The sequence below is a fragment of the Kryptolebias marmoratus genome, linkage group LG11 (genome assembly GCF_001649575.2).
Source record: "Kryptolebias marmoratus isolate JLee-2015 linkage group LG11, ASM164957v2, whole genome shotgun sequence".
In the NCBI taxonomy this organism is placed as follows: domain Eukaryota; kingdom Metazoa; phylum Chordata; class Actinopteri; order Cyprinodontiformes; family Rivulidae; genus Kryptolebias; species Kryptolebias marmoratus.
Window position 1 is genome coordinate 863,871 of NC_051440.1, and position 12,005 is coordinate 875,875.

Sequence of the window (12,005 nt, forward strand, 5' to 3'; positions counted from 1 at the left end):
TATATATATATATATATATATATATATTAAATAGGAGTATTTAGTGTTTTAGGATGGTTATGCATTGTACTTAGTCGCTCTTACTCAAGAGGCTAATTACCACATTGATTATAGGGACCATAATGTTGCAAGTGCCATATTACTTTTACACCTGTAATCAGAGCAGAGGAATCCCTGGTGAGTGTTACAAGAGTACTTTTCTGGATTTCATCACTTGGACTGTGTGTGCATGCGAGCTAGTCTAGCACCCTTCGGGAAATGGATCTGTCAAGCATGCAGAAATCATGGCTTTGACTGTAAATACTGCTGAAGTCTCATATTTCAGGTGAACAAACAGCAGTCGACTTACAGCGCTGGTTTTTGCTCTGTGCTTATCAGATTATTTGTAGTTTAAGTCTCTCAGATGGGAAATGAGCCCCATCATCCTTTTTCAGGGCTTGATTTTGTGCAGTTTCCATCACACTGAGAATAGACCTCCATATGACTGTGTGTGTGTTCATGTATATCTGTGAAGCTCATCAGTATTCATCTCCCAGAAGTATGCATTTTTCAAAATGGGCAGTGGTCTAGCTGTGAAAGTAAGATAACACGGATTTTGCAGCATTTTTGAAAAATACTTAAAGAGACACACACCTTTAAGCACTTGACCCTTTGCCCTGCTGGAAGAAAATACATAAGTATGTAATTTTAAAGTGTAAAACATGATTGCGTGCTTTTTAGTGGTAAAACCACTTGCAAACCCATTTTGAGATTTTTTTTCTGTGTCTAGATAAGGAGACTTTAAGGAAGCAATTTCATGTGATGTTAGTCCAAATCCATTCCCCCCTGAAGCCTTTAAGCTGAGGTTGAAATCTCGCTGGTGTGAGGACTTTGTGTCTTACTGATCGGCTAAATCCTGGGCCTCTGTAGCTGCCATTGCACATTTTAGCCTTAGACAACTCAGACGTCGGAGCAGGTGGACAGGTTTTAGTTAAATGACTGGCTCTGGAAAGTAAGAATAGGGATTGTGTGATATTTTCAAACCTGATTCTTTTAAAGCTTAGCATGGAAAAATAGCCTTAACCAATTAGCTGCGAAACATCTGAAAGCATAAGAGATGAGGAGAGTGAAAATACAAAAATGCCTCAGAGGCAACGATGCACACTACATATTCCATATAGTTCAATCACATTTCTTGCTCTGAATTATGCTCAGATCTTTCGACACACCCCTCACAGGAGTTTCTCTATAGTTTTAATTACCAGCTTGTCAGCCGCCAGAAGAACAACAGCCCGTTCGACTTTATTTCTTTCAATGAGAGATACTACACGTGTCGATTCTCTTCAAGCTTCCAGCTCCTCTTCTCCTTTGCTTCTCTGCCTTGTTTTTTCAGTGTCTGTCAGTTTCCTCTTGTCTTTCTTCCTGATGACATGACACAAATAAAACAAAATAAAGCTGTGAAGGCGTGCAAAACAGATCTGCTGCAAACAAGTATTGCAGGGCAATTGCGCGAGAGACAAACATCAACAACCCACGACAGCAGCAACAGCAGCAGCTACATTCATACATCATCATCTACTGCAGTTGAAACAACATGTGAGATTTCAGATTACATTTACCTACAGTTACACTATAAAAAGAGAAGAAGAAAAGAGAATAACATCAATAAAAATTATAATTAAACGTGCCAATGCATTGATCATTGAAGCACCCTTATTCCTATTCAGCTGTTGTGCCTCATTTTCATGCAAATTTTTGATTTGCTGTCCTTGCAGTTTTGGATTTGCCTTCTATTAAACAGACTTCTTCACTTGCTGTTTTTAAATCTTTTAAAGACACATTTGTTCTCACTGATATTTGACCCAGTGTGGGTTGATTGTCTTTTAATGATACAGTGCTCACTGTTTATTCCTTTTTGTGTCATTTATATTTAGCTTGTAATTGTGCGGCCTGATGTGATGGTATTAACGGCCGCACTGGGCTATTGTCGAGGAATATGTTCTGTCTGACGCGCGTTTCATTGAATTTCTCCAGGTCACTTCTTCGTTTCATGTTCAGGTTTATTCCATTAAACATCCATGCTTCAGATTCACAGACTGACACAGACTGACCAGGTTCCTTTGTTTAGTGACATTAAATCCAAATTGCCATAAATACGGTCAACAGAAATATGACAACCCCGACGTGCCCAACTTCCTCATTCAACAAAACAAACAGAACGCCACAAACACATCGATCTTATCAAGTGACAGACACGCCCACACTGACACACCCACCACCCAAGTGTCAAGCTGCGTGCTCACTTGAACGACATTAATTTCTTCTTTCTGGCTCTTACAGGATTTTTTCACAGATTATGTCTCATTAGCCCGGTCCCAATACTCGCACTTCCACCCTCGTGTCCTTCACATGTGCGCTCATGCCGAAGGGTTTGAATGCGTAGTGTGTCCCAATTCTCCAGAGTGGTCTTTAGCCTCACCCCCTTTGCGTACTATATCCACCCTCTGGCTAAGCCTGCATCCAGACGGACTTTGGCATAGTATTTACCCACAATTCATTGCTGCATGTGACGTTTTGAAATTTTTTTATCTTTATTGATATTGAAAGGGTTTTGAATTAAATGGTGGAAATATGGCAGTGTTGACAGAGCAAGCTGCATCTGTCACGAAAAAAGCAGTTTTTAAATGTAAAGTATTGAAATAATTATTGTTTCACTCTCCTGTACATATGTGAATACTATCAAACTTTGCTCCGTATTCAACAAGTCATAACAAAACACATTTGAACAGCCAAATATCTCCTGCAATGACTTTGGAAAGCAAAAATACGTATACTGTACTTTTAAAATCGTCCTGGCACCTTCTTAAAATACCAAAACAGGGACCGGTCCCGCCATGTTGGATGTCGCAGTTATGATGCAGAAGCGTAAGTAGAAGAAGTAACCCGTACTGTTCCAATTCTCCAATTTTTGCATGCTTGTAACTTGCACACATCAACCCTTCTGTGCACTTCGACTGAGTACACACTTCATAGAGGGGTGTAATGCGAGTATTGGGACCGGGCCATATTCTACTGCCAGGACATAGTGACAGTTTTAACAAATATGTAAAAAAAAAAACAACATTTCGATAAAAGTTACCTACAGCAGCTCCAAAATGATTTCAACTCCTTCATTTCTCATTAAAAAACATTCTCGGTCTGAAACTCTGTCATGAAAGGTGCTGGGTGATATAAACCTTTCAATAAATTCTTGGTTTATAATTTAGTCCTCAGTTGTGCCATAAATGTTATGTCATTTGTTCATTTTCAGATTGATCAGTAGATGGCGCTGCACACACACATACACATTGTTGGGACAAACAGACACTGAAGTAGAGATCTACTCCTTCGAAGCAGACACATTGTGGACCTCCAAAGCAGATTTATCGCGAGATGTTGTTTCAGTGCCTTGCATCAAAATGTGAAAAAAAATATGTGACTCCCCAAATGAGGCTTAATTTTGTCCCTTGCATATTGGCGACATGTTGCATCAGTTTTGGATTCAGGGTGGTGTTATCAAACTCTCACAAACAAGCACAAACCCTGTAAACATTGTGGGATTCTTGTTTCCAAGATGGCGCCCCTGTATATGGCCTGCCGTCTGTCTCTCCTCAAGTTATTACTTGTTATGCTGTTTCTGACTTTTCTTCAAATTGTCTCATCACTGATTATTTATGACCGTCAGACACTTCTAAATATAAATTCTGTTGTGGTAAAAATACGGCTCTGTGGCGCTTATGGACGAACTAAGGATTTTCCTCCACCTCCACCACACCTGGCACCCATACCGCCATTTTTATGGAAACATCGTGTTATGGATACTCGCAACAAATGTGGTCGAAAGAGACACAAGAGACCTGGCAGGAAAAGTGGGTTGCTTGTGAAGCTCCGGGCTGACCTGGCCTCCCCATCACTCCAGTTTTCGCATAGGATTCTCAGGAAATATAACTGTTGATATACGACTTCCTATGGATTATTCCTGTAGCTGGCTTCATGCCATCCATATGGATATCAGCAGTACTGCATCTCCTGGAGTTCAGCGTGCAAAGATCTGCAGGCGTGGCAGGGTTCTGGAGAACCTCCTCTCTTTCTATTGCGCATCCCAAGAAAATAATCAGTGCTCCATCCGGTTGGTGCTTCTAAACACCAGATCAGTCATAAATAAAACTTTTCTTCTTCATGACTCGCTGGCTTTTGAGTTTTTAAGGGTTTTGGCTCTCTTTAATTTGACACAATCAGTAAGTGGCCAAACGCATCATCTTGGTCATACTCTTGACCTTATTATTTTTTATAAGAGGCCTCCGACTATAGGTTATTATCGCCGTTTTCTCACCTCAGCTAGTGCTGGGCAATTTGCCACTGCCTTTATGGACTCAGTTTCATTTAGCTGGCCCTGATGTTTCTCTGTGTCCGAATGATTTCTTCTTATTGCTATCTGACACTTGTAGTTGGATTCTGGAGTCTATTGCTCCGGTTAAGTTCAGACACTCTAAACCCAGAGCTGAGCCTTGGCTGAAGAACCCCTACTGTATGTGAAATCAGGAGGAAATGTAGAAGGGCTGAAAGACAGTAGAAGAATGACAGGCAACATGATTCTCTGGTTCTATTCAGGAGAGCTCTTTTTTTGTACCAGAGATCTGTTAGTCATGCAAAATCACAATATCTGTCTTGTACTATCACAAACAGTAGCCATTGTCCCAGGGTGTTATTTAATACTATTAATTCTGTTTTAAACCCACCCATCTCTGTCTTACCTGATGCTACAGCCTCTATTTGTGAGAAGTTTCTTTCCTTTTTTATTGATAAAGTTGCATCTGTTAGACAAGCAATAGGTACATCCACTAATTCTGTCCCAGAGTTTTCTTTTATTTTTTGCTAGTTCTGCTTTCTTTGACCAGTTTGAACCAGTGTCCTTTTCCCTGTTGGACAAAATTGTTAAATCCATTAAACCCACTAACTGCCCCACTGATATTCTTCCTACTAGACTATTGAAAGAGGTTTTTAACATTATTGATCCTAACCTTCTTTCTTTTTTTTACTCTTGTCTGAGCCTGGAAATTATGCCATCTGTTTTTAAACATGCAACAGTCCGCCCTCTTATCAAAAAACTGAATCTTGATCCTATGGTTTTATCAAATTTTAGATCTATTTCTAATTTACCTTTTATATCAAAGGTTTTAGAGAAAATTGTTATTTTACAAATTCAGCCTTTTCTGGAGAATAGCAAAATCCTGGATAAATTTCAATCTGGTTTCAGATCACATCATAGCACTTAATCTGCATTATTGAGGGTTCATAATGACATAGCTCAATCAGTGGATTCTGGGTGCCCAGTAGCCCTGGTGCTCCTTGACCTTACAGCGGCCTTTGATACTGTTGACCATTCTGTTCTTTTATCACGTCGTCATGATTTGGTTGGGATCCGTGGTACAGCTTTGAAGTGGTTTGCTTCTTATTTAGCTGACAGAACCTTTTCCATCTCACTCAGAGGTTTCTCTTCCTCTATAGCCCCTCTTTTTTGGGGGGTGCCCCAAGGTTCCATCTTGGGCCCTCTGCTCTTCTCCTTGTATTTGTTGCCACTTGGATCTATTATACAGTGGGGAAAAAAGTATTTAGTCAGTCACCAATTGTGCAAGTTCTCCCACTTAAAAAAGATGAGATATGCCTGTAATTGACATCATAGGTAGACCTCAAGTATGAGAGACAAAATGTGAAAAAAAAATTCAGAAAAATCACATTGTCTGAATTTTAAAGAATTTATTTGCAAATAAGGGTGGAAAATAAGTATTTGGTCAAAAACAAAAGTTCATCTCAATACTTTTAATATATCCTTTGTTGGCAATCACAGAGGTCAAATGGTTTCTGTAAGACTTTACAAGGTTGGCACACACCGTTGCTGTAATGTTGGCCCATTCCTCCAAGCAGATCTCCTCTAAAGCAGTGATGTTCTGGGGCTGGCGGCGGGCAACACGGACTTTCAACTCCCTCCAAAGGTTTTTGATGGGGTTGAGATCTGGAGACTGGCTAGGCCACTCCAGGACCTTGAAATGCTTCTTACGAAGCCACGCCTTTGTTGCCCTGGCAGTGTGCTTGGGATCATTGTCATTCTGAAAGACCCAGCCACGTTTCATCTTCAATCCCCTTGCTGATTGAAGGAGGTTTGCACTCAAAATCTCACAATACATGGCCCCATTCATTCTTTCATGTACACGGACAAGTCGTCCTGGTCCCTTTGCAGAGAAACAGCCTCAAAGCATGATGTTGCCACCCCCATGCTTCACAGTTGGTATGGTGTTCTTTGGATGCAACTCAGCATTCACACTCCTCCAAACACGACAAGTTGTGTTTATACCAAACAAGTCTACTTTGGTTTCATCTGACCATATGACATTCTCCCAATACTCTTCTGGAACATCAACATGCTCTCTAGCAAACTTCAGACGTGCCCGGATATGTACTGGCTTAAGCAGGGAGACACGTCTGGCACTACAAGATCTGAGTCCCTGGCGGCGTAGTGTGTTACTGACGGTAGCCTTTGTAACTTTGATCCCAGCTTTCTGCAGGCCATTCACTAGGTCCCCCCCCCGTGTGGTTCTGGGATTTTTGCTCACCATTCTTGTGATCATTCTGACCCCATGGGCTGAGATCTTGCGTGGAGCCCCTGATCGAGGGAGATTAGCAGTGGTCCTGTAGGTCTTCCATTTTCTGATTATCGCTCCCACAGTAGATTTCTTCACACTAAGCTGCTTACCTATTGCAGATTCAGTCTTCCCAGCCTGGTGCAGGTCTACAATTCTGTTTCTGGTGTCCTTTGACAGGTCTTTGGTCTTCACCATAGTGGAACTTGGAGTGTGACTGTTTGAGGTTGTGGGCAGGTGTCTTTTATACTGTTAACGTTATCAAACAGGTGCCATTGATACAGGTAATGAGTAGAGGACAGAGGAGCCTCTTAAGGAAGAAGTTACAGGTCTGTGGCAGCCAGAAATCTTGCTTGCTTGTAGGTGACCAAATACTTATTTTCCACCCTGATTTGCAAATAAATTCTTTAAAATTCAGACAATATGATTTTCTGAATTTCTTTTTTCTCATTTTGTCTCTCATAGTTGAGGTCTACCTATAATGTCAATTACAGGCCTCTCTCATCTTTTTAAGTGGGAGAACTTGCACAATTGGTGACTGACTAAATACTTTTTTCCCCACTGTAAATCACTATAATATCAATTTTAATTTCTATGCAGATGATTTACAGATTTATTTGCCACTAAGGCCTAGATCCAGTAATCCAACGCTTTCTCTCCTTGACTGCATTTCTGCAATAAACACTGGCTACACGATAACTTTTTGCTTTTAAATGACAGTAAAACAGAATGGGTTTTATTTGGTGACAAAGCTGCAACTGGCCTGGGAAATATGAACATTAACTTCAGCGACAGTGTGAAAAACCTTGGGGTGACCTTTGATAAGGCTTTACACTTTGATAAACATATCGCCTCTGTTGTCCGATCCAGATTTTTTTTATTTACGCCTTTTAAAGAAGGTGAAACAATTTTTTTTTAACTGTTCTAACTTGGAGAAGGCTGTTCACGCTTTTATTAGCTCTAGACTTGATTATTGCAATGTTCTATATGTTGGTGTACCTCAGTCATCACTGTGTCCCCTCCAACTTGTTCAAAATGCAGCAGCTCGTCTCTTAACCAATACTCCCAGACGGGATTACATCACACCGGTTCTATTCTCCCTACATTGGCTTCCTGTCCGTTTTAGAATAGATTTTAAACTTTTATTGTTTTTTTTTTAAAGCTCTGAATGGTCTTGCTCCTCCTTATATAACTGAGCTGTTCAGTTTCTCCACCCGCTCCAGGTCTCTGAGGTCAAACAGTCAACTTTTACTGTCTGTTCCAAGGAGAAAATATAAACGCTGGGGTGACCGTGCCTTTTCTGCAGCCGTACCACGACTCTGGAATCAGCTCCCTCTTGAGCTACGTTCAGTTGCTGAACTTGGCTCTTTCAAATTGAAGCTTAAGACTTTTATTTCAACAGGCTTTTAACACTTAAATGCGGTGACATTTCTGGGTTTTAGTCTTATTTTGTTTCTGTCTTTCCTGTTTTTACTTTGTTGTCATGAGTATTATTCTCTTTGTGAAGCACTTTGCCCACCACTGCTCTGGTAGTATAAAGTGCTACAGAAATGAAATTAAAGGAAATGAAATGAGAGAAGGTCCCATGTGAAAGAGTCTTCTCCAAAGCTGGGGAAGTAGTAATAAAGAAGAAGAACAGACTGATGCCTAACTCAGTTGAAATGATCTTGTTTTTAAATAAAAATTCTTCAACCCCCAAAATTCCCTTCCCAGTTCACCAGCATTTTGTCATACTCATCCTAACTGTCATTATCATAACTAATTTAATTGTTTCAAATGCTTCCAAACCCTGAACTGTTTCAACACAGTTGCTTCGTTTTGATTTGGTGGTTCAGAAAGCTTTGTTTTCACCCTCACTGCTGTGAAGTACAGTATAACTGAATTGCTTCATCACTTTCAATTCCTGAAATGCATCTAATTACAGCTAATATTGGCAGTCGATCAAATTTTGCGTACAGTCTGTATGCTGTACCAATACTGTCAAGCTATTTACCCTCAAAGATGAAAAATGTATCGTTCCCAGACACCTAAGCGCCACATTTTAGGTCATTTTAATTGCCCATTGGCGAAAGACAAAAGGTGGGCAGTGATGTGTGTGTGTTTGTCTTTTTGAAGTGTTTTATGACCCACTGGAGGGATTTTAATGAAACTTTTTAGAAAGTAATTATTTGCTGTACAATATGAATTACTTCAAGGAATACTAAATCTTTTATTTTTTTTCACTTTCAACAAAAATATTAGGACTTTTTTCAACAGAAACTTTTATTTTTAAAATAAAGTTTATGTTACTAAATTAATATAAGTGTGATGAAATCCCACAGTTTGTGTTATCTGTGCCAATGACATCAGCATCATGGTCCGCACCGAGACAGATGTGAAACCAGCTGTTAAAGCAGAGTGAACAAACCAATATTATATTGTCAGATAGCTTGAAATGTTCCCATACATTAGACCCCTTCGACCTTTAAAACCTTTAGTATCCCGACTCATTCTGAAACTCTTGGAACCGTGATAGTCCGCCATGATAGTTTTAAACGGCATCTCAGTTAGAGCCAACAGTAATTTGACTGACTTATGCAGTGCAGACTAGTGGTACAGAGGAAAACAGTTGTTATTTCACTTGATACGTTTAAGACATTTAAAGATAGTAATAAAAATTATGTTGGCTTATGATGTTGGCTTAAGATATTGGCATGGACAAATTATCATATTCAGCGTCTTCATTTAAGCTTAATACCTCATAATAAGCATACACCTGATTTTCAGGATTTATGTAGAAACGCCATCTAAGATACTATATTTAACTGCTCCGTTGGTAAAGCATGCAGTGTCACTTTGCTGATGTTTGCACAAGAACAAAATCCTGAACATAAGCAGTGTTTTCATCTCTTTATCTGTTTCAGAGTTAATAAAGAGGTATCAGCAGACTCCAAAGAAGCTAAGAGTTACCTGAAGAGCCAAAATGCCAAACAGAACGAAGATGGGGACAAAGAGGAGACCTCATCGCCAAGCCAGCCATCTCTACATGGTTCTAGGTAAACACAAACACACCAGGGTTGGATAGGAGGGTACTGATGGTTAGTGTGTTGGTGTGTCTGTCAGTTAGCAAAATATCTCATGAACCACTAGATGGATTTTAATGAAAATTTCAGAAAGTGTTCATTGGATGTACTTCTACATCCGATAAACATTTGGACGTAATTCAATTCAGGATGGCTGTCACAGGTTATCAACATTAGGCAACAGAAAAATGGCTATACCTCAGTTAGTTTTACAGATACTGAGCTAAAATTTGGTGTGGTAGTGTCTGAGATTCATAATCAACATATTCTCTGAGCACTAACAGATTTTGCAAGGTCTCACAATATTGTGTGAGATTGCACGTAACATCATTTACAAGATTTGACCAAAATGGTGATAGTAATATGAAGTTCTGGCATGAAAGGTGGTGGTCTTAGCAGTCCTTGAAGGAATGCTAAGCCTTTAGTACTTTGAAATGTACTCTTGTTAGAGTCACCCTCCTAAACAGTGACATCACTGCTGAGAAATAATACAACTACACAGCAGAAATGGCAGCAGAAAAGAAGTTTACATGAAGGTCATTCTTCTAAAATAAATGTAATAACAGATTTAACTTATTTGCTCACAGCCACCATTATCTTAGAAGCAGAATTTTAAAGACAGTATTTAAAGCATTTTTTTTTTTTGGCATCTCATTTTACATTAATACTGTCCAACTTTGACACACACCTTAACATATTACGTTCACCACCACAATAAAGTTAAATTTAGTTGAAATCTTTATTGGACAATCAAATAGTATTATTTATAGGTTTGTGCACATTGTTGTCAACTTTGCTTTTTTCAAGTGTAAGGAGTGAAACGTTGAAAAATATCTACAGGATTTTTCCCTGCAGAGTGTGTTTCCTTAGTTCTTTTTATTCTTTTTACAGTTTTGGATTTCATGGCAATAAATGACATGAGGACATGTATGCCTTCCACCCAGACAAAAAAGAAAAAACTGTAGAGAGGAGAGAGGAAACAGGAAATAATTTTGCAGCAGAAGGGCATAACAGTATTCACAACCCATTTCCCATTTTTGTGTGTGTGTGTGTGTGTGTGTGTGGGGGGGGGGTGTGGAAGAAAAGAGCCATCAGCACCAACCCTTTTTTACCCTTTTGCAGAGATTTTCAAGTCAGTGTTTGTTTTCAGACTCGAATGATAATAAAGTGCTGATATAAACTGTCACAATGATAGTGGCAAATTTATACAGCATGGAGGGGGTAACGGAAGTAGGGACGGTAAGAAGTAGAGCCAAGGTCGTCATTTTTTTTAGGTTTAAAATGATTAGTGGGGAAATTTTGAATTATCGATTCTTTTTGTTCAGTTTAGTTTTTTTATATAGCGCCAATTCTCATAACATGTCATCTCAAGGCACTGATAAAAAACATAACAAGCTCAAATCCTGAATCCATTTCCATTTTTTTAAATAAAAATTGCACAAAAAAAAAGCAGTATTGCATTGCTTTAAAGTAATAGTACGAACTTTTTAGAAATCTCTGTCAATTATGTTACACCCTACTGAACCGGAGCTGGTCAGTTATTTGACATACTAGTTCAAAATTTATGATAAACATTAGAGATTTCAAATCAAATAAGATATTTAATGTGTTTTCAATAACATGTTTTAGCAGGGGGTGTAATGTTATTGGTTTGTATTTAAATGGGTCTGAATTTCTTGCCTTTTGGTTAAGCAAACCAAGCAGCAGCAGGCTGTAATCTGAGTGTTACCATGAAGTTCTCATAGCCGAATGTAATTTTGGAAAAGCCAAAATGACTGCTGTTTAAAAGGTTCACAGTAATTTACAATGTCTGTGTGTAGTCATACAGCAGTAAATTACAAGGCTCATCTCGAGTGAAATTGCATTATGCTTTCACAAAATTATTAGTTGGCTGTAGAGTATCTAATTTTGAAATGCAATTTCTCTCAGCTTTCTTTTTCTGAGCGTGATTCCATCTTAGATTATATCTCCATAGTTTGAACAGAAACCCCATCTTTAAACGTCTGCACTAGAAAAGTGATAATTCAGTGAGACAGCTCACTGTTAAAGTTTAAATGTCTTTATTGTAAAATACAGTTTTACTTTTTAATAATTTGTTTGGGGTCTAGGCTCTCGTGGCGGCAACCCTCGAACCCGCTGGTGGACACCGGCGGTGAGGGATGCCGTCAGGCTGAAGAAGGAGTCCTATCGGGCATTTTTGGCCTGTGGGACTCCGGAAGCAGCTGACGGGTACCGGCAGTCCAAGCGGCATGCAGCTCGGGTGGTCGCTGAGGCAAAAACTCGGGCA

At 39.4% G+C, this 12,005-nt stretch overlaps 1 protein-coding gene across 1 annotated transcript in view; it reads left to right on the forward strand.

Moving 5' to 3' along the window:
• cfdp1 (craniofacial development protein 1) overlaps window positions 1-12,005 on the forward strand; it is a 43,120-nt gene that overhangs the window by 15,151 nt on the left and 15,964 nt on the right. The window contains exon 5 of the mRNA XM_017433930.3: window positions 9,560-9,691. Within this exon, the coding sequence (XP_017289419.1) occupies window positions 9,560-9,691 (132 nt within the window). The remainder of the gene's footprint in view (window positions 1-9,559; window positions 9,692-12,005) is intronic.